Below are 23361 nucleotides of genomic sequence, written 5' to 3' on the forward strand. Positions count from 1 at the left end.
TCTTGCAGTGGTTTTATGTACAATCACAAAACAAAATGCTGCAGGAACGGAAGACATCCTGATGCATCCTGAACGGATCTCTTTCCATTTTGAATGCATGAGGACTAAATGGAAATGTTTTATCCGGTATTAAGATCCTCTGCCGGATCTCAATACCGGAAGACAACAACGCAAGTGTAAAAGTAGCTTAACTCAGCAGAACCAGATACCACAGTGCAGCACAAAATGAATTAATGCTGAGAGCATCAGATCTTTATGTACCTGGCTTTTGGCCAAGAGGAGGGCTTAGGAGGCCCTCTGGGCATCAGCCCACCTGGAAATTTCCCTGTAGGGTCTATGGCCAGTCCGCCCCTGCTCCTCACCTGATTCAGTCGAGCAGGTATGTGTTTTCAATGAATAGAGAGCCACTGCCAGACAACTCATTCCTTGGCCGGTTTGTACCCATCCCCCATACACAGCAATGTTCAGCAATTCAGATCCCTTATTATAGGACTACGTCCCTGTACAAGTCTGTACAACCCATCTCTCAGTTTTAGCATCCAACGCCTGTTTACCTTAACTGGTAATTACATTCAAGCCCTCTTTTTGCCTTTGTGCCACCCTCCGAAAACTTTAACATGTTTGCCTAGTCTGTACGCATTCATGGCCTACATACCCACAATATTAAAAGAGGTTATCCTGGATTTTCATATTGATGATCTCAATGGTAGGGGTCCGGCTCATGGCACTGCCGCCGAACGACTGTTTGAGGAGGCTACGGCACTCACTGGAGCTCCGATGAGTGCCGTGGCCTCCTCACGGCTAACCAAGCACAGCTCCATCCATTGGATGGGACTGAGCTGCGCCTAGGCCATGTGACCGATGACTGTAACTTTACATGGCCTAATCAGCCATGAAGCGGATCCGCGGAGGTGCCGGGAGTTAGCCCCCCCCCCCTCTCCGATCTCATTGATGACCTTTCTTGAGAATAGGCCATCAATATCAAAATCCTGGAAAACCCCTTTAATTCTCCTTTCAAGGTTCCAGAGAAGCAAAGCCTTATTGAGTCTATGGAGTGTGCCATCTGGCACAATGCTTTTTGGCTTGGTTAGGTGCTATAACTTGCGCCACCAGTTTGGCTTGATTCATGCTATATTACAGAGGTATTTTCCAGAGCAAGCCTACAGAGATACTGCCTAGAGGTCCGAGATATGGACCTGTAGGCACTTCATGAGCCGCGGACATGCTGCACCTTCATCTTCCTATCTGTGAGATGAGTGAAATGTACGGGATGTACTACCAGATGATTATTGCCTTTTATAAACCTCTCCACCTAACCTACAGTACATCTGCTTTAATTCTTCAAAAATAGTTGTAGGAAATGTTCCCAGAATTCTTCCCTATATAGGAACACATGTGTCGGGCATGTGCTTTTCTATGTCATTTTGCATATTTTTCACCATTAATTTCAATGGAGAAAAAAAAAGCAATATATAAGGAAAACTACTCTAAAAGCCCATTACCCGCCGCAGTCAAATTGGGATTTGTGTTCTGCTTTTCTGGAAAACATAACCAAAATCTGCTGTTTTGCAGAAATCACATCAAAAACTCAATAATGCATGAGAGATTCTGCTCCTTAAAGGGATATTCCTAGATATTCCTATTGATTTTACTATCTTCAGGATAGGCCATTAGTATCTGTTCGGCGCGGATCCTTCCCTTTGCACTCCCGCCAGTCAACTGTTCTCAAGTATCTCCAGCGCTGGAGCTGTGTAGTGAATGGAGCTGTGTAGTGGCGCCACTCCTACTTAAGTGAATGAGAGCAGTGCTGCAGTAACCAGCTGCTTCCACTGTTCAATGGATGGCGCTGTGCTACTCGGGAACAGATGATTGATGGGAGTGCAGGATGTCGGGCATCTGCCAATCAGATATTGATGGCCTGAGGATAGGCCACCAATAGTAAAATCCTGGAATACCCCTTTAAGAATGATTTCATGCCCAGTGTTTTGTTTGTTTGTTTGTTTAAAAAAACAACAACAGTTTTTGTGACAGTTTTTAAGCCAAAGACTAAGGTGGATTCCAAAGGGATGGGAAATACAAAGCTAGGTCTTCTGCTTCTCCATTCTACTGGCTTCACATTTGGCTTTGGCTTAAAGCTGCTCTGTCACCTGGATCAACCCTATTAAACCAGTCATACTGGCTGGTGGGGCTCATTATGCTGATTAAAACAATACCTTTCGTTTGTCTGTATGTTAAATAGCTGGTGAGATATCTGTGTTTTTACTCATATGCAAATGAGACGTTGGAGCACCAGGGGCGGGGCTGAATCTTTTGAGCACTGCTTTGTAACATCCCCTGTGCTCTGCACACTCCCCCCTCCCCTGGATTGACAGGGCTAGACATGCTAAGGGAAGAGATGGGTCCTAACATGTACATCTCATATACTCTATGTACTATAGCTTCACCACACCGAGATCTGCTCGGTTTGCAACATAATTGATGACTTTTTAGCCTTTTCCAATGCCATTGCCACTTTTCCAAAAAGTAGGTAGAGGAGGCAAGCCAAGGTCAGGAGCTCTGTAGCCTGACTTAGTTAACCTCGTGGTTGTAGATTTACTTTCTGGTACATGGACAGCAGAAGATGCGACAATGCAAATTAACCCCGATCTATAATAAAAAATGGGCAAGCATAAGGATCTGAGGGACTGTGACAAGGGCCAAATGATGATGACTAGACAACAGACAGCAGGTCTTGTGGGGTTCTCCCAGTATGTAATAGTTAGTACCTACCAAAAGTGTTTCACGGAAGGACAACTGGTGGCAGGGTCATAGACACCCAAGACTCATTGATTTGCATCTGATCCATGGAGCCTCCACCTCATAACTTACAGGGTTTGATGTTATCCCCTATTTACAGCAATACTAGATCCCAGCAGCAGGATCCGCACTGGTCACAAAAAAGGGGACCCCCTGAAAAGACCGTGGCTGCAGGTCAGGCGTGCGCACTGCTGCTCCATTCATCTGTACTGGAGGTCCGGAGACAGCTATGTGCAACAGTCGGATATTTCCACAACTCACACAGACATAAATGGAGTGGCAGTGAGTATGCCGACCTGTCGCTCCGTTCATTTCGGGGAGCCAGTGGGGTACAGGGTCCCCGTTCTTATGATTGGTGGGGTCCCTGTAGTTTCGGGAAACCAGAATACCCCTATAAAGGATCTGCACCTAATGTCGGTCTCAGATACCACTGGACACCTTCAGAGGTCTTGTGGAGACCACATACCTCGATGGGTCAGAGTTTTAGTGACATGTGGGGACATACACAATAGTAGGCAGGTGTATATATATATATATATATGCTTCTTATGTCCACCATCTAATAATTCAGTAAGTCTGATAATCCAGCATTTATTTCTAGCAAAGAACGAATGACCATATAAGAAGAAGAAGACTGAGCTGAGATAATAAATTAGTAAGTTTCTCTGATTAGGGTACATTCACACGACCGTATTTATGGGTCCACATCGGGGACGGGGAACCATTCATTTCAATGGGGCTGTCTGCATCTGTACTTCCGTTCCGCGGCCCCACAAAAAAGATAGAGGATGTCCTATTCTTGTTTGCAATTGCGGACAAGAATAGGCATTTCTGTCATAGGGTGGGCCGTGTGCATTCTGCAAAATGCGGAACGCACACGGCTGGTATATGTGTTTTGCTGATCTGCAATTTGCGGACTGCAAAACACGTACGGTCAAGTGAATGTAGCCTAAGTGTGCAATCACATGACTGTATCCGTTTTTGCGTCCGCAAATCGCCAATCTGCAACATACGACTGTGATACATGTGCATCCTGCACTTTTCATGGGCCTCATGGAAAATGCCTATTCTTGTCCTCAAAACGGACAAGAATAGGACATGTTGTATAATTTGAGGCTAGGCCGCATGCACGGATGACATCTGTATTCTGTCCGCATTTTTTTGCTGCCCCATAGAAATTAATGGGTCTGCAGTCATGTGAATGCACTCTAAGCAGTTTGCTAGTGCTTAAATTGTTGACCCATCTATTTCACACAGTCAGTGTTTGGTCAGTGTTTGATCAGTGATTTTTATCAGTGACTTTGAGCCAAAACCAGGAGATAAGATATAAAGCCCCATGCAAACGACCGTATTTTTTTTTCCTACATCCAATCTGCATTTTTTGTGGATCAGATGTGGACAATGAGATGCAGACGGCACACATCTGTCAGTTCCATGACCCAAAAAAAAAAAAAACATGTCCTATTCTTGTCCGTTTTGTAACATAATGCGGAGCCTGTGAAAGGGGAAATGCGGGACGAGCACGGCAGTATCTGTATTTTGCGGATCTGCGATTAGAAGACCATAAAAAAGTATATGGTTGTGTGCATGATGCCAAATGGAAACATTTGCTCGTGTGTTTTTGACCCGCACCTGGTCTCATCTCGCAGTCACTGATGGAAATCACTGAGAAAAACACTGGCTTGAAAGAGTCCTTAGGATGGATCATCAATATCGGATCGGTGAGGGTCCTACTCCCTGCCGATCAGCTGTTCTGCACCAGCTCTGGCGCCGTTCACTTGTAACACAGCTGTGCAGTTCAGCCGCCTATTTCCATTGCTGGAGCCGTTTTCGGAACATCTGATCGTGGGGGTGCGGAGAGTCGGACCCCTTGCCGACCTTATAATTGATGACCTATCCTAAGGATAAGCCATAAATATAAAAATCCTGGCGAACCCCTTCCACATTGTATTCTGCGAGCCTCTACTCTTACAAGCGATTTTTTTTATGACGGTCCAATAAACCCGAATATCTGATAATTCAACGCCTATCAGGTCCCATTAAAGGAACTGTGCTGTGTATATCTATATATATTTGATGGCAATGGAAACTGTATGAATATTAGAAACAGCGCTAGCTGGCAGTGCTTGGGAAGACGATAGTACAAAAATGATTAGTTCCTATGGCGAGCAGCCAAGGATGACAGAGTGTACGGAGTGCAGTGCAGTAAGTTACCTGGAGTACATCAGGGAAAGAATACAACATATGAGGCGCTGTAATGGTGCATGATATAGCGGGTGTTTTAGTGTATGCATATATTTGTATTTGGAGCATTCTGCACGCTTCATGCTCCCACATGTGGTAATCTAGTCCGGATTCACCAATAGTGAGACTCCACCATTCTAGCCCTGCACTCCCAGGCTTCTGCAGCCAGACATACGGCTCCACTTTCACTGCTGCTGCATTCTTGTCCCCCATTGGCTGACTTTTTCCAGCGACTGGCCTATCCCGCTTCCAGGACTCACGCCGGCTTTAATTCTCTTGGAGTATACTTTTAACTACTTGCTTACCGCAGTCGCCCCTCCTTCACGCTTATTGCAGAGGATCTGATAGCAACGAAAATACTGAATCTGCAAGACTAAACAGAACTCGGCCCTAGTGTATTGAGAGTCTGAGAAAGGGCATTCAAAGCATGCTGGGAGGTGTAGTCCTTTGCACAGCTGAAGCGTCTCAGAAGGTGGCATCATTTGTTTTATTTTTTTAATGGGATTCTGCAAAACGTGCAGCTTGTGAACATGTGCAGTGTTTGATGCTGACTGGCGAGTCCCTGCCGCTTACTTTTACTTAACTCGCAGCACATGGATCATCTCTGTGGGTGAACTTTTGTAGTATCCCTTTATGATGTGCTGGTGACTATATAACACATTGACATATATAGTGGCTGTAAAAATAAAAAGATTCACCTCCTTCCTATTCCTAGGCTTATACACAATGACCCTGGGGCCCACTGCGAAATCTGGAACAGGGCCTCCTGCATACCATGTGCCATTATAATTTAGTTTTTCTAAGGGATGAAGAGACCTTTGGTTGCACCAGGGCTAAGTACGACTGCTGGCCCCGCAGCCCTTTCATCTACCACCCTGTTAGGGGCCCATTCCAGAAACTATATATTTTTTAGGGATTAAATAAACATACAGTACACCAATAAAATGTCAGGGGCAGGGTAATGGCCATGAGTGTAAAGTAAAAAATGACCCCTATTATACTCACTTTCTACGTGCACTACAACTCCCAGCTAGAGCTGCAGCTATTGATTATATTAGTATGAAGAATTCTACCGATTAATTCAACGATTAATCGAGTACTCTAATAAGAAAAACTCATTAAAAGAACATTTTCTATAAAAACTTATCAGCCCCCGCCTCCCTGCCATCCGTCTCCCCCCATGCCATCAGTCCTCAGCACCATCACCACCCTAAGCCATCAGTTCCACCTCAATGCCATCAGCTCCCCCCAGTGCCACCAGCTCACTTGGCAGCTGAAGGCATCTGTGTTGGTCCCATGTTCATCTGTGTCCGCATTGCTGAGAAACATGATGTTTTAATATATGCAAATAAACCTCTAGACGCAACGGGGGCGTTACCATTACACCTAGAGGCTCTGATCTCTCTGCAACTGCTGCGCCCTCTGCACTTTGATTGACAGGGCCAGGCTGGTGTGATGACGTTTAGGCTGGTTTCACACGGGCGTTGCGGGAAAAGGTGCGGGTGCGTTGCGGGAACATGCCTGATTTTTCCGCGCGAGTGCAAAACATTCGAATGCGTTTTGCACGCGCGTGAGTAAAATCGGCATGTTTGGTACCCAAACCCAAACTTCTTCACAGAAGTTCGGGTTTGGGATCAGGGTTGTGTAGATTGTATTATTTTCCCTTATAACATGGTTATAAGGGAAAATAATAGCATTCTTAATATAGAATGCATAGTACAATAGCGCTGGAGGGGTTAAAAAATAAAATTTAACTCACCTTAATCCACTTGCTTGCACAGCCGGCATCTCTTCTGTCTTCTTTTTTGCTGTGTACAGGAAAAGGACCTGTGGTGACGTCACTCCGGTCATCACATGGTCCATCGCATGATCCATCACCATGGTAAAAGATCATGTGATGGAACATGTGATGACCGGAGTGACGTCACCACAGGTCCCTTTCCTGTACACAGCAAAGAAGACAGAAGAGAAGCCGGGCTGCACGAGCAAGTGGATTAAGGTGAGTTAAATTATTTATTTATTTTAACCCCTCCAGCGCTATTGTACTATGCATTCTTTATTAAGAATGCTATTATTTTCCCTTATAACCATGTTATAAGGGAAAATAATAATGATCGGGTCTCCATCCCGATCGTCTCTTGCTTGCGGATGCTTGCGATTTTCACGCAGCCCCATTCACTTCTATGGGGCCTGCGTTGCGTGCTAAACGCACAATATAGAGCATGCTGCGATTTTCACACAACGCATAAGTGATGCGTGAAAATCACCGCTCATGTGCACAGCCCCATAGAAATGAATGGGTCCGGATTCAGTGCGGGTGCAATGCGTTCACCTCACGCATTGCACCCGCGCGGAAAACTCACCCTTGTGAAAGGGGCCTAAAACTGCCTGGTCCAGTCAAACAAAGTGCAGATGGTGCAGCAGAGAGCAGAGCCTCTAAGTGTAATGGCAATGCCCCGTTGCTCCTAGAGGCTCATTTGCATATATTAAAATACCATTTTTCTCAGCAATGCGGGCACATATGAACATTGGACCAACACAGATGCCTTCAGCTGCCAAGTTCACATGTAACAGGTCAGCCAGTGTCACCCTGGGTTCACACCTGAGCGTTCTGAAAGGAGCGCTCTGTATGCGCGATTGTACGCCCATTGTCGCGCGATCCCGAAAGTCTATGTACGGGAAGCTCAAGAACTTTTTTGAGCGTAGGGCGTTTTTCAGCGCGTTCAAATGCGCTGTAAAACGCTCAGGTGTGACCCAGGGCCATAGGGAAGCATTGGTTTTCATGTGTTGAGCGTTTTACAGCGCGTTTGAATGCGCTGTAAAACGCTCAGGTGTGAACCCAGCGTCATTGGTACAAAACTGCTGACAGACGCCCTTTAACCCTTTTCTCAACAGTGATATTAGGAATTGATGCCTTATTCACACAGTCAGTATTATGTCAGTGATTGATTTTAAGCCAAAACCAGGTGCGGCTCTTTATATATGGCTGCACTTATATATATACCATGGGGCACCTGTGGCACAGTATATAAGCAGTGTGTGGCTGATACTGCTTATTATATCTGTGTGGTAATCGCCTTTTATGGCATAAGGTGCTGTGGCTGGCATTCTTGTGGGGCAGGCTTTCCAAGGGGAAAGGTGCACTTTAAAGCGGGACACAAGGGGAAAGGTGCACTTGAAAGCGGCCCAGCTTTCTGCAGCCTTGCAGGCTGCCATTTTCACATCTCCTGTTTACTATAACAGAGAGTGATGGAAAATGCAAGCCCGCCTGTGTGCTGCAGACGAGGGGCTAGGGACACTGTATGTAATGAGGCTCTGACATAAGGACAAGGGCCACATCTGAGAGCCCATATTTTAGTAAGTTGAGAACATATGCGTAAAATAAAAAATGATGGACTTACATATTCAGTGTTTAGTGCCTTGCACCGCTGGGGTCCTAGGTTCAAATCTGACCAAGAATAACATCTCCATGGAGTTTGTATGTTCTCCCCGTGTTTGCGTGGGTTTCCTCCAACATCCCAAAGACATGCTAATAGGGAGTGTAGATTGTGAGCTCCATTGGAGACAGTCATGTCTGTAAAGCGCTGTGGAATATGTCAGTGCTATATAAATAAAAAAAATAGATGTATGTCGAAAAAAAAAAATCCAGTATGATTTCTTTCTATAGCGCAGTTGCCTTTACGTAGCCATCTAGCAGCCAGGGAAGATACAAACGGCAATAAAAAAAAAAGGGTAAACAGACAGGCCCGTCCACAGACACAGTGATCAGCAGAATTGTCAGTGTGATGGATGCATTCTGTGAAAATCACCAACTGTTGCTTCATTCATTCATTTGCGACTTCCAGTTCAACTTACGCTGGTCCAAAGTATGTTTGTCTATGTTCATGGAGGCCTCAATGGTCAGGTTCTTATTAATCTACTTTCTGACTAAATCATATGTTAACTGAAAGTATACCTCTGATCCCTATGGGATCCTTATGTGCATTATAGATAGATAGATAGATAGATATGCAATAGACAGATGAGACAGATAGAAAGATTATCAGCGTTAGGGTTATTCACTTTAGAAAAAAGACGACTGAGGAAAGATCTAATTACTACCGTATTTTTCACCCTTTAAGACGCACCTAGATTTTTGAGGAGGAAATAAGAAAAAAAAAATTTGAACCAAAAGGTGTGCTTTTGAACTAATGGTTGTCTGTGGATGACACTATTATGGGGGATCTGTGGATGACACACTGTTATGGGGGATCTGTGGATGACACTGTTATGGGGGCATCTGTGGATGGCACTGTTATGGGGGCGTCAGTGGATGGCATGACACTGCTATGGGGGGATCTGTGGATGACACATATATAGCATCTTATGCTATGTGTCATCCACAGATCGCCCCATAACAGTGTCCCTGTATAATGAATGACCCCCAATACAGGGGGTGGGGGGTCGGCATCTGGTTTTGTAATGGCAGTGGGGCCCGGTGCAGTCACTATATTCTATTATACCGGGCCCCGCTCACTGTAGTAATCATATCTAACTTGTAGGCAATGTTAAACTATAGAAATCATGTGCAATCCAGCCTGTAGTACTTACTACAATCTTCCGTAAAAGGCAGGAGGCCGGGCGGGTGGGCGGCGGCAGCGTAACTCACTACGTCACGCGCCTACGCCGCCTGCTTCATTCAAAGTGGGAGGAGCAGGCGCGTGACGTAGTAAGTTACGCTGCCGCCGCCCGCCCGGCCTCCTGCCTACTGTGCAGCATCGCGGTGGCGGTGTATCAGTGTAAATTGCAGCATTCGCCCCATAAGGCGCACTGCCATTTTGCCCCCACTTTTGAGGGCGAAAAAGTGCATCTTATAGGGCAAAAAATTCGGTGTGTACACAAACATAGAAGAGGACTCTTTACGGTAAGAGCAGTGAGACTATGGAGCTCTCTGCCTTAGGAGGTGGTGATGGTGAGTACAATAAAGGAATTCAAGAGGGGCCTGGATGTATTTCTGGAGCGTAATAATATTACAGGCTATAGTTATTACATTTCTGGAGAGGTCCCTGATCCATGGAGGTAAATTGGCTTCTACCTCACAGGGTTTTTTTTTTTGCCTTCCTCTAGATCAAGTTGCAGAATTAGGCTCCATTCACACGTCCGCAACCTGTTTTGCGGATACACTGAGCCACGGATCCGCAAAACACGGAAAGCGGCAATGTGCGTTCCGCATTTTGCGGACCGCACATTGCTGACACTAATAGAATATGCCTGTTCTTGTCCGCAATTGCGGACAAGAATAGGACATGTTCTATTTTTTTGCGGAAACGGAAGCACGGATGCGGAAGTGCGGATCCGCAAATGTGGATGCGGACAGCACATTCCGGCCCCGTTGAAAATGAATGGGTCTGCACCCGTTCCGCGAAATTGCGGAACAGATGCGGATCCATTTTGCGGACGTGTGAATGGACCCTAACAGGCCGAACTGGATGGACAGATGTCTTTTTTCAGCCTTATAAACTGTTACTATGTTACTATAGATATGCGATAGATAGATAGATAGATAGATAGATGGATAGATAGATAGATAGATAGATAGATAGATAGATAGATCACATGGTTATCAGTCATCCCCTTAATGTTCCTTTTTAAATTATAATGTTATTTTTGCATCTGTCTTACAGATTCCTAATATTGTGCCCATCTATAACTAATATGGTTGGTTGATCCCATATGTTGAGCGTTGACTCCATACTTGTTCTCTTTCTCTTCCATTACTCATTATTGTTTATTTTATTTTATACCAGATGGTGAGTTAGATGCATTAGGTAGATAGATAGGTAGATAGATAGTCTGCCTAGATCGGAGGAGTCTACGTGCTGTGCAGCCTCTGTGGCGTGACTGGCGTCAACAAGGAAACCAATCTCATGAATACACAGGAGGTGCCATGTGAACTGTTTGATTTCCTGCCCTTTGGGTTTATTACAAAATCAAAAAAAGACCAGGAACCACAATTATTAGGATAAAAGTTCAATCTGGGAAGAACTACTTTAGGTTTACTACTTCTGTGGGGGAAATTTTGGGTGAGGGGTTCATTAGATAGCTAAAAAGATTCTAGTTTTGGGGAGATTCTTCCTTCATGAAGAAGATATCTCATTATTCCTCCTTGACCATTAGTCTTACTAAGGTGCCCATTAAATAGCATATTGTTAGTTGGCGGCCTGTGCCAGCTGCTGCACTACCCTCATAGGTGGGCGCTGGCACCGCTCCACATATCCTCGTCTGTCTTTTCCAGTGTGTTGGACCCACAAACATCCTGCAACTTCCTTGCAGTGGGTCTGGCCACTGTGATATTTTGTTCTGGCTGCCCCTGCTGGCAGTGGCCTGCGCTTGTCAGCTAGGCCTTGTGCGCCCCCTAGCTGTAGAAGGGCCAGTGTGCACCCTACCTGCATTTGTGTCCTAATTTTCTCCAGTCAATGCCTGGGCATCTCAGGATCTTTAAGGCAGTGGGAAGGTGCCTGAGTATTAGGTTTATCTATCTTGCTAGTTCCTGTAAAGGTGTGCTGTTCTATTTGTCTGCCCTTGTACCAACGCCCCCCCCCGTTCCTGACTCTTAATTCTATGCTGCCTGACCCGACTTGTGCCTGTTTACTGTATTGACCCTTCGTTGCCTTGGACTGTCTCTCGGATTCACATGTACCCTGCCTGCCCTGACCATGTCTATGACTACAGTTTCTGGTGTCTCTGATCTCTGTGGGTCAGCTGTCAACCACACAGGGACTACTCCAGGAGGTAGTGGCCTGGTGGTTCCCCAGCAGTGAACTCCAAATCCCTGTATAGGGGTTAAAGGGTGAAAACAATGTGACTACCAGGATAACTCCCTTAGGATTAGCCAAACCTGCTGGTTGAGACAGTGGTTCCACATCCAATGCCGTAACAGGTATGAGGACAGAGGACATAACAGAGGTTAGTGGTCCCAACCAAATTGCTGTCAGAGTGCCAAGAGTTTTTTTGTTTTTTTTTTAATGGAGGCCCTATCCACCTTCTTCTGCTTTGCAGGACTTTGCAAACCACAACAACAATCTCATCTTCTAGGAGCAGTATGACATTGGGGGTGGGGTGGGGGGGCTAATGCTTCACTTCTGAGTGGACTTTTGACGCTCTACTTGTGGCATTGCTAATGAAGGAACATGAGATTAACAAACCAACCATTGCCCCCTCTTCTGGTTGTGTTCCTATTATTTGCAGTGGTCCAAGCGTCTCTAAACCATGACTATTGAGCTGGTTTTTCTCATTGCACCAGTGCTATTTAGGAGTGTGTCTACTGTCGCCTATTGTACAAAATGTGTTTTTTCCTGGAAGACTTATTAAATAGGACTTGGCTCTTTTGCACCTCTGGAAAATTGTCTGCAGACGCCCATGTCTCTAGTCACTGCTTGGTTATGTGCAGGGTGGCAGAGGACTTGTGTTTTTTACATTTTCCCTCGAGCTTGGCTATATTTAACCGTCCCTGCATATATAAGATTACTGCTTTCCTGTCCATATGAAGTCCGAGCTCCAGATGGGTCATCAGGTGTGTGCAGCCATCTGGATGAAGGATGCATGCAGGCCCATTACATATGTGGCCATTCTGCTATAATACTATCATGTATTTTTAGCCATATTTTGCCAAAGAGAATCTGCTAATGATTCCTGCTCAGATGCCTCAAAACATAAAAAAAAAAAAACTCTTCACTATTAAAATATAAAAGTACTAAAATCACGGTTTTGGTGACCAACAAAACAAAAAAAGAATAAGGGCCCATGAACACGACTGTATGCCCTCCGAGACATACGGTCCGTACAAAAATTTGCTGTGGGGCCCAGTCACTTCAAGCTACACCCCTGAAAGTGCTATGAATGTATTTCTGCACACGGATATAGCTAACATTACCTTGTCATATAATGCATTGAGTACATGGTTGCTGCAGACGTTAACACTTAACACAACAAAAGCCATCGGAAAGTCCAGATAAAGTTTGCCGGAGCTGTGTATTTAGCATGCTAAGTGTCAAGTTAACATTTGCTTTGTCTGTATAATATGCACAGCGTATGATGTGCTGTAGATGGATAATTAGAATGTACTTAGAATTAAGATAACATTTTTCTGCTTTACAAATTGGTCAATTAGTCACGCGATTTCTGACCATCTGATGTCATTTATTATACAATTTCCACTGCTTGGAAGTTAAATGGAATCTGTCACCACATAACGCCGTAGTAATCAAGTGCAGTGTCAGATGTGTGCAGGTCTCCTGATTCAAACTCTGTTTTCCCCATCCCGATCCGTGCCTGCATTCCTGAGGAAGCTGTGATTTTGTGATATGTAAATCAGATGCTTGGTGCAACGAGTGTATCACCATTGAAACTCGTTGCACCGAAAGCCCTGGCCCCTCAGCTTTGAGTGACAGGACTACGCAGGGGGAAATGTAATCTTTTTTGGCCCTGTGTTCTTGCACGTGTGCCTGCGCTTCAGTAATCGGTGCATGAGCAGCACAGCCCTGATGCTACGCAGCCCTGGCAAGCATCGGTGCCGATTCCAAAAGCGCTGGCGCACATTCGAGTACACGGGATCAGACCAGATTATATCTCCCCTGCCTTGTCCTGTCACTCAAAGCTAGGGGGGACGGGACTAGTCAATATAAGGAGTGCGGCAGTGAGGTGGGATGGTGACACCTTTGTCGCACCAAGCATCTAATTTGCATGTCACAAAATGACGGACTTCTCAGGAACGCAGCACCGATTGGGATGGGGACCAGCATTTGACACTGCACTTGGACTACTGTGGAGGTATGTGGTGACAGATTCCCTTTAAAGGGGTTGTCTCATTATAGACAGCCATTTTCAGATTGGCGTCAGTTGTGCAGTGGTGTAAGGCGGTGTCCACATGCTGTAATTTGTTACCGAAAATAAAGACGAAGCAACAAAACGATTTACAAGTGCCCGAACTTTCTTTACATTGTTTATGTCTGGCGAACTTGCCTGGTGCGTTCTGTGCACGGAGGATGATGGATACATGGTGAGCTGGATTTTTGTTTGTGGACTTTAGGCGCCGACACAGCAATCGCACTGCTGATTTTGACAGGGGATGCTATGGCCAGGGGCGGACTGGGAACTAAAAGTGGCCCTGGAAAAAAACAAACTAAAAGTGGCCCCATGTTGCAGGCGGATCCAAATTGAAAGAAGGCAACATAATAGGCAGGGACAGCAGAAGTAGGAGGGCCAGCAATACCATAGGGCAGAGCAATATACCTCCCCGGCTGAACCAAATACCACAGTGCAGCACAGAATACTGCTACCTGTACCACAGTATTCAACTGTATAGCTGTCCTGAGGATGTCAATACAGTTGAATTCAGGAAGGCTGCTGGCCAGGTGAGTAGGAGAGCATCAGATCATTATAAACCCGGCTGGCAGATGTGAGGAGGGCTTGGTGGCCCTTCTAGGCTACGGCCCACTGGGAAATTTCCCTGTAGGGTCTATCGCCAATCCACCAGATAGTTCAGTGACTGCAGAAGCAATGTAGCATTTCATGGTAGCCATTCAGACGAATGCAATACATGGACATTTCAAGTCCGCCAGCTCTGGCTGATACAGAGACCTGGGTAGGGGATGCATATGCTTGTCTTCATGAGACGACCGCTTTAGAGAACGAATGTCAAATATGGACAAACATACTAATTAAGATAAGTTGTATAGAATAAAACTCTCTAGACATACCCCTGAAAGAAGCCTTTAACATGTGCCACCATATTAGTATAATGTGATAAGCCCCCATGATTTTAAAAAAAACCTGTGTACACATGGTATAATTTTTTTTTGCAGAGTGCTTCGGTATAGCAAACAGTGGTAGATTACACTTTTCTTTACATTTACAAAAATATACGGTATATCAATGGCTACCTGCATGGCGAGCCTATAGTGCCCTATGATTACATTCAATAAACATAGCTTATTAGACATTGGTCATATATTGTATACTCACTTGACTTACAGTTGCACGAAAAAGTATGTGAACCCTTTGGAATGATATGAATTTCTGCACAAATTGGTCATAAAATGTGATCTGATCTTCATCTAAGTCACAACAATAGACAATCACAGTCTGCTTCAACTAATAACACACAAAGAATTAAATATTACCATGTTTTTATTGAACACACCATGTAAACATTCACAGTGCAGGTGGAAAAAGTATGTGAACCCCTAGACTAATGACATCTCCAAGAGCTAATTGGAGTGAGGTGTCAGCTAACTGGAGTCCAATCAATGAGATGAGATTGGAGGTGTTGGTTACAGCTGCCCTGCCCTATAAAAAACACACACCAGTTCTGGGTTTGCTTTTCACAAGAAGCATTGCCTGATGTAAATGATGCCTCGCACAAAAGAGCTCTCAGAAGACCTACGATTAAGAATTGTTGACTTGCATAAAGCTGGAAAGGGTTATAAAAGTATCTCCAAAAGCCTTGCTGTTCATCAGTCCGCGGTAAGACAAATTGTCTATAAATGGAGAAAGTTCAGCACTGCTGCTACTCTCCATAGGAGTGGCCGTCCTGTAAAGATGACTGCAAGAGCACAGCGCAGACTGCTCAATGAGGTGAAGAAGAATCCTAGAGTGTCAGCTAAAGACTTACAAAAGTCTCTGGCATATGCTAACATTCCTGTTAGCGAATCTATGATACGTAAAACACTAAACAAGAATGGATTTCATGGGAGGATATTACAGAGGAAGCCACTGGTGTCCAAAAAAAACATTGCTGCACATTTACAGTTTGCACAAGAGCACCTGGATGTTCCACAGCAGTACTGGCAAAATATTCTGTGGACAGATAAAACCAAAGTTGAGTTGTTTGGAAGAAAAAGAAAGCACAGCACACCAACATCAAAACCTCATCCCAACTGTGAAGTATGGTGGTGGGGGCATCATGATTTGGGGCTACTTTGCTGCGTCAGGGCCTGGACGTATTGCTATCATCGAAGGAAAAATTAATTTCCAAGTTTATCAAGACATTTTGCAGGAGAACTTAAAGGGGTTGTCCGGGTTCAGAGCTGAACCCGGACATACCCTTATTTTCACCCCGGCAGCCCCCCTGAGCCTAGCATCGGAGCATCTCATGCTCCGATGCGCTCAGTGCCCTGCGATAGATCGCGCAGGGCACGGGCTCTTTTGTTTTCAATAACACAGTGTGTTCGGTGACGTCACCGGCTCTGAGGGGCGGGCTTTAGCTCTGCCCTAGCCGTTTTACTGGCTAGGGCAGAGCCAAATCCCGCCCATCAGTGCCGGTGACGTCACCGGGCTTCCTGTCAGCCCCATGGAGAGCCCTATACGTCACCGGAACTCTGAAAAATGCCTTTGCCCTGCACGATTTAGCGCAGGGCAAAGGAGAGCATCGGAGCATAAACTGCTCCGATGCTCATGTCAGGGGGGCTGCCTGGGTGAAAATGGAGGTATGTCCAGGTTCAGCTCTGAACCTGGACAACCCCTTTAAGGCCATCTGTCCACCAGCTGAAGCTCAACAGAAGATGGGTGTTACAACAGGACAATGACCCAAAACATAGAAGTATATCAACAACAGAATGGCTTAAACAGAAAACAATACACCTTCTGGAGTGGCCCAGTCAGAGTCCTGACCTCAACCTGATTGAGATGCTGGGGCATGACCTCAAGAAAGCGATTCACACAAGACATCCCAAGAATATTGCTGAACTGAAACAGTTCTGTAAAGAGGAATGGTCAAGAATTACTCCTGACCGTTGTGCTCGTCTGATCTGCAACTACAGGAAACGTTTGGTTGAAGTTATTGCTGCCAAAGGAGGTTCAAACTGTTATTAAATCCAAGGGTTCACATACTTTTTCCACCTGCACTGTGACTGGTTACATGGTGTGTTCAATAAAAACATGGTAACATGTAATTCTTTGTGTGTTATTAGTTTAAGCAGACTGTGATTGTCTATTGTTGTGACTTAGATGAAGATCAGATCACATTTTATGACAAATTTGTGCAGAAATCCATATCATTCCAAAGGGTTCACATACTTTTTCTTGCAACTGTATGTACTTGCAGCAACATGGCCCATCATGCCCACTAATATTATCTAGAACCAAGATTCGCATTTTTATCATTGCCCTATTTTGCCTCCACAGCATTTCTCGGAAGCTCTCGATGAATTCTCAAATGACCTGTTTAGTAGTTTCTTTGATGATCCTCCTCTCCTGGATCAGGATTCCTTACTGGATATGGAGGTCGAAAGCCCTGCTCCACCCATACAGGCCGAGCACAGCTACTCACTGAGTGAAGACTCAGCTCCTCAAAGTCCTGCCATTACCATCAAAGAAGAAGATGAAGACAGTCCAGGAGGTAGGTCTACTTATGACCTAACTGAATCAATATCTTGTGGACTAAGCGTTTTAATTACAGGAGATGGTAAAGGAACTTTGGATATAGTCACACCCAACGTTTTCATTGTTTGCCGGCTGCACATTCCTGTTTACACAGAGCGATGGGCTCTGACCAGCAAGGACTTTTTCTGTTGCATGAAAAATGCGATCACTCGACATATGAGCGTTTGCTCCATTGTCTGGTGATCAGTGGCACATTTATACTAGCCAGTGATCGGGAATGAGTGTTGGCCCAATTCTTGGCTCATGTAAAGGGGACCTTAGTCAGTCAGTGAAGGAGACAATCCCCTCCACAGTACTCTAATGCCATCACCCGTCCCATACAGAATCATTGTTTGCCTGCGTTTTAAGACGGCACGATCTGCTGCCGGCAAAGGATGATTTTGGTGTCTGCACAAATGGTCATATTACCCAAAGAACGGCCTCTCGTTAGTCAGGTAATCGGCGGCACCTTTTACACAGCAGATAATTGCTAATGAGCACTTCTACGAATGCTTGTTAGCGATTATCTGGCTAATTCTCAGGGGTATTCCGGTTGTTAGAAGTTATCCAGAGGATAGTGGATAACAGATCGGTGGGGGTCCTACTGCTGGGATCCCATATTTTTATTTCAGGGGGGCTGCAGGGGGTATGAGGTCCCTAGGACCCCCACCGATCTAATAGTTAGTATAGGGGATAACCTCTAACAACCGGAATACAGGAACCCTTTAAGTCTATTGTCTATAACCTATTTCCTTTTGACATGCAGAAACGGGAAGTGCAGTCTGGGCCTTGGAACATGAACTCTGCTCTTTACTGGTGAAGCAGGAGCAGAATCGTATTCCACAAGTAGAGCCCATACATCCGAGTGTGCCTCTGGAGCAAGACCTCAGTACAGGGCTACTACCGGGTGAGGAGGTATGTATAAGAATGGGATGGCAAGTAGCTTATATGATAAGCAAGAGAGTATGCACCAATAGTACCATTGTAGTGGTAGTTTTTGAGGCTAACCTGAATTTGAGGAGCTTTATCACGCCACTATTTTACGGTCAGAGCCAACCTGTTTAGGACTTCTTCTTTTCATAGTTGAAGGGCATCTGTCATCACATTGGCTGACCCTTCAGATGTGCGCTGATCAGCTGAACGGTCTTGGTCCCATCTTCATTGGTGCCTGTATTGCCAAGAAAACTGCTGTTTTTTAACATGCAAATAAGCCCCATAGGAGCAAAGAGGGTGTTGCCGTTGCACCTTGTTTCTCCCAGAGGCCCCGGTTACTGCCCTGTATGCCGCACCCCCACCGCTAAGACTGACAGGCCTGGCAGAGAGAACATATTCACGTCTGGCCATGAAGTCTTGTGGGCGTGCGTCCAGCACAGGCACAGTAAAGGGATAAAGATTGCCCATCTGCCCAGTGATTTTTTCCCCTCTACTGCGCATGTGCGGAATGCACTCCCGCAAGACTTTATAGCCAGGCGTGAATATGTTTTCTCTGCCTGGCATGTCAGTCTTAGCTGTGGGGGCACGTCATAAAGGGCAGTAAGCGGAGTCTCTGGGAGCATCAAGGTGCAAAGGCACCACCCTCGTTGCTCCTAGAGACTCATTTGCATTTTCTAAAACAGCAGTTTTCTAAGCAGTGTGCGCACCAAGGAAGATGGGACCAAGACCGTGGCGTTCAGCTGACCATAACACAAGGTGACAGATGGCCTTTAAACAACTGTTGGGCTGTCCTGTCCTATTTTCATTTTGCCATTGAGTAAAAAGTTTCAATGCGAACATATTATTGGTTGTCATGACCCATAGGCTGTCTTTGGTCTGGAACGCAATGGTACTGAATTCCCATGGGTTCAACTAGAATGAAAATAGTTAAAAAAGAAAATTTAATCCATAGTCATCCCAAGAGTGCAGAGATTTTTTAAGGCTGGCAAAGGAAGTAGGAGGAGCAAGGGTGTACAGAGTGTCTTGGGTACGCCCCCTCTGCGCTTAAATGCTCATTTGCATATCGGCTAAAAGGACTTTTTCTCCAGAATGAAGCAGCAGATTACTAAGTGAAAGGTATCATTATGTTCAGCTGAGCTAGCCCTACAAGACATTGTGCCTTTGAGATTCCCGCTGACAGACTCCCTTGAATGCTTATTTTTTTATTTTATTTTACAGAACGTTTCCCAAAATCCTATATCACATATAAAAGTAGAGCCAGGAATTCCAAACCACTTGCTAAATGTAACATCAGGTAAGTGGTCCTATATGTAGAATCTAAACATTAATATAGCAAAGATTTATCAAGATATATACTGTAGTGCAAGGGAAAAGTGGTGGAGTTGCCCATAAGAATAGTTGATGGTTATATGTAGCTAAGAACCTTTGCACTAATCTTGATAAATCTCATTGTTCTGTGGTGGTACATCCATTCTCTAGGGCAGTGATGGCTGTGGTGAAACTACGACTCCCAGCATGCTCCATTTATTTATATAGAGCTCTGAGAGCAGCCAAGCAAGGGGGGCATCTTGGGAGTTGTAGTTTTACCACAGCTGGAGTGCCAAGGTTAGCCATCACTGCTCTAGGGCAAAACAGTGCCCGCATTATGCAAAAATGAATAATGCATACTCCCTAGCATGTAAAAACTAAAATTCGGGACTTTTAAAGAGGACCTATAACCGTGTCTGTGTTAGTAACTGCTTGCTTTCCCAGTGTAACAACAATGTTGGAGTATCTATTCTTATGATGTTGTGCCGTGTCTTTATTATCCCTGCTAGAAGTTATGTATGAATTGGCAACAGTTTGCAATAAAGGTCCAGCTGCGTGTGATCCTAACCAATCAGTGCTGCCAGTGTCAGATTGTGCAGGTGCACCCCCCAACTGGTAACACCCAGCTGGACCTTCATTGCAAATTGCTGGCAATTTTGTGCTAACTTCTAGCAGGTATAGTAAAGGAATGGTACAACATAGTGTCATAGGAATAGATGTTCCAGAATTGGTATTACATGGGGAGTGCAAGTAGTTGCTAAAACAGACATGTTAGGAGAGGTGACAGGTCCTCTTTATGCCCCACTGCCCAGGATTGCCCCCCCAAAACAGCTCGGAATGCCCAGTTTGGGGCCGAGCTTGCACAGTCCAGTTCACAGGATTGTCCCAGTACAATTGGGACAGTTTGTCATCATAACTCTGATGACAAACCTAGAGATCTTCATAAAGATACCCTCTCTCAGGATAATGGGCTAACTAAGCTTTTCTATATACTTACTGTACCCAGTGTCTCATTTAATGTATTTTTGGATTGATGTATATAAATATATAGCAGTAAAGTCACACCAAGGAACCATCTAATTTTTTGCAAGACTCTCCATCTAAACCGATCCCAAAGGTGCTAGGGCTTATGAAAATGTATACTTACCAACATCTGTGTTGGTAAATTTGAGGCATTGAGGCCCTGCCTCAAACCTGCCGACCCATTTTCAGTCCGAAACAAACCAAATTTCCGGGATTTGGAACAATTCCTGGAAATTTGGGACTGTGGGCAACTATGAAAATGTGCCCCACAGTGGACATTTAAGTTCTGGGCAGATCAATGTGGATTGTAAAATTGCTGGGGCTGAATGTCCTTATACGGATTGCAGGACTCTGGCTACAGTTTTGTATGATGCTCTTTCCTAATCCAGATGTTTTAGGGGTCATGCCTCTAACTCCACCTAGTAGTCATAGCAGTGACAGTGATGGTTCTCAAAGTCCTCGCTCCCTTCCTCCACCAAGTCCAGCCCGTCCAGTGGCCCGGTCATCTCATGCTATCTCCTCATCACCGCTGCTCACTGCTCCTCATGTAAGTATGATGTGTTTCATGGGCTCTTAGGTTATCAACTTCCATTTTCCATTTCTTGATGGTCCTTGTAAGGACATTTTGGATTCTGGATATATTTAAATATTTTTTTTTATCATGTAGAAACTCCAGGGCACGTCAGGACCTCTCATGCTAACAGAGGAGGAGAAGCGCACCCTAGTAGCTGAGGGTTACCCAATTCCTACCAAACTTCCTCTCACTAAAACAGAAGAGAAAGCCCTAAAGAGAGTGCGTCGGAAGATTAAGAACAAGGTGAGGATGGAACCTGGTGGAAGTTAAAAAAGCTCTTCAAAATGGCTTAGCACTCCTGACTCCAGCACTGGGGACCGTATACCATCTCTCTCTAGCACTGGCAATAAAAGTACAGCTGGCATGGGCAACCAGCCCCTCTGTAGAGTAGGACACAACATGGTATTGTCACCCATGCCTTGCAGTGTCATAGGATACACAGATGAAAGTGGAACCCACAGTTAATATCCCAAAAAGAAAAACATGGATTGCACATCCATAAGCAATGCATTGCTCTATCACTGCTTCTCAGCACAATTGACATTGCTGCTCAGCGTCATAAGTAGTATACAGCCCCCTGATATATGTGTTGTACATGAGGCATTTGTATGGGTTTTGATCAAAAAGCATAAGCCCACTTACCACGCCAAGTTGCCTCCTCAAGTGGGACCTCCTATAATTTGGCGCAGCACCATATGGTGACCACTGACGCTGCAGCACTGCACCAGTAGGCGGCAGGACCCAGCAGTCAAGCAGCACCTCTGCCGCTAGACAAAGCCACCCTGACACTGGGCCACACCAGCACAGCACCACAGCAACAATGGCAACCATGCAGTACCACACTATGTGAACAGATGTCAAAAAGCTCACCTTACCATATGCTCTCAGGAACTCCAACTAAGAACTGGTAGGAATTTATTAACCCTTAGGGGTACAGATAGGGCGATCTGTCACAAAGACCGGGATCGTCAAACGGTGTGTTGTCTTCCTGGCACTCGAGTTGGACACATCGTGGATTAGGTTGACAGATTACTGGGAGGGGCTGGAGAAGATCCAGCGGTCATGGTCCATATTGGAACCAATGACAAAGATAAAGGTAGGTGGAGCATCCTTAAAAATCACCTCAAAGGTAGTATTTTCCGAAATATTGCCGGTACTACGAGCCACACAAGAAAGGCAGCGGGAGACTAGGGAGGTTAACAAGTGGCTCAAGAACTGGTGTAGGAAGGACGGGTTTGGGTTCCTGGAGAACTGGGCCGACTTCTCTGTCGGCTACAGGATTTATCGTAGGGACGGGCTGCACCTCAATGGGGAAGGAGTAGCTGTGTTGGGGAAGAAGATGGCTAGAAGGTTGGAGGAGTGTTTAAACTAGGGACTGGGGGGAGGGTAATTACGTTATAGGATGGGAAGATAGTGCAGATAGAGACCAGGGGCGAGGTAATGGAACTGGGGAAGGAGTGGAAGGAGGGACTAGAACATTTCAGAAGGAAAGCTGTAGGGTAAAATATATACATAAACCTCTTAAATGTATGTATACTAATGCCAGAAGCCTGACTAAAAAAACTGGGGAACTGGAATTAGTGATGTATGAGGACGACTATGACATAGTGGGAATAACTGAGACTGGATGATAGCTATGACTGGGCAGTTAATGTACAGGGTTACAGTCTGTTTAGAAAGGATCGCCAAAACCGGAGAGGGGGAGGGATCTGCCTTTATGTAAAGTCCTGTCTAAAGCCCACAGTCCGAGAAGATATAAGTGAGGGACATGAACATGTGGAGTCACTGTGGGTAGAGATACATGGAGGCAAAAACAATAATAAAATACTAATAGGAGTTTATTATAAACCACCTAATATACCGGAGTCCACAGAAAATCTACTACTAAACGAGATAGACGAGGCGGTAGATCATAATGAAGTCATTATTATGGGGGACTTCAACTACCCAGATATAGACTGGGAAACTAAAACCTGTACATCTCATAAAGGAAACAAGTTCTTGGCAATAACCAAAGACAATTACCTTTCCCAACTGGTTCAAGACCCGACTAGAGGGACGGCCATACTAGACTTAGTATTAAC

At 45.2% G+C, this 23361-nt stretch overlaps 1 protein-coding gene across 2 annotated transcripts in view; it reads left to right on the top strand.

Annotated features, from left to right (window-relative positions):
* Positions 1-23361, top strand: part of CREB3L1 (cAMP responsive element binding protein 3 like 1) — a 63035-nt gene that overhangs the window by 25608 nt on the left and 14066 nt on the right. For both annotated transcript variants that reach the window (XM_044269562.1, XM_044269563.1), the window contains exons 2-6: positions 17203-17416; positions 18206-18354; positions 19591-19666; positions 21093-21250; positions 21371-21520. In XM_044269562.1, the coding sequence (XP_044125497.1) occupies positions 17203-17416; positions 18206-18354; positions 19591-19666; positions 21093-21250; positions 21371-21520 (747 nt within the window). The remainder of the gene's footprint in view (positions 1-17202; positions 17417-18205; positions 18355-19590; positions 19667-21092; positions 21251-21370; positions 21521-23361) is intronic.

The sequence above is a fragment of the Bufo gargarizans genome, chromosome 10 (genome assembly GCF_014858855.1).
Source record: "Bufo gargarizans isolate SCDJY-AF-19 chromosome 10, ASM1485885v1, whole genome shotgun sequence".
Classification (NCBI taxonomy): Eukaryota; Metazoa; Chordata; class Amphibia; order Anura; family Bufonidae; genus Bufo; species Bufo gargarizans.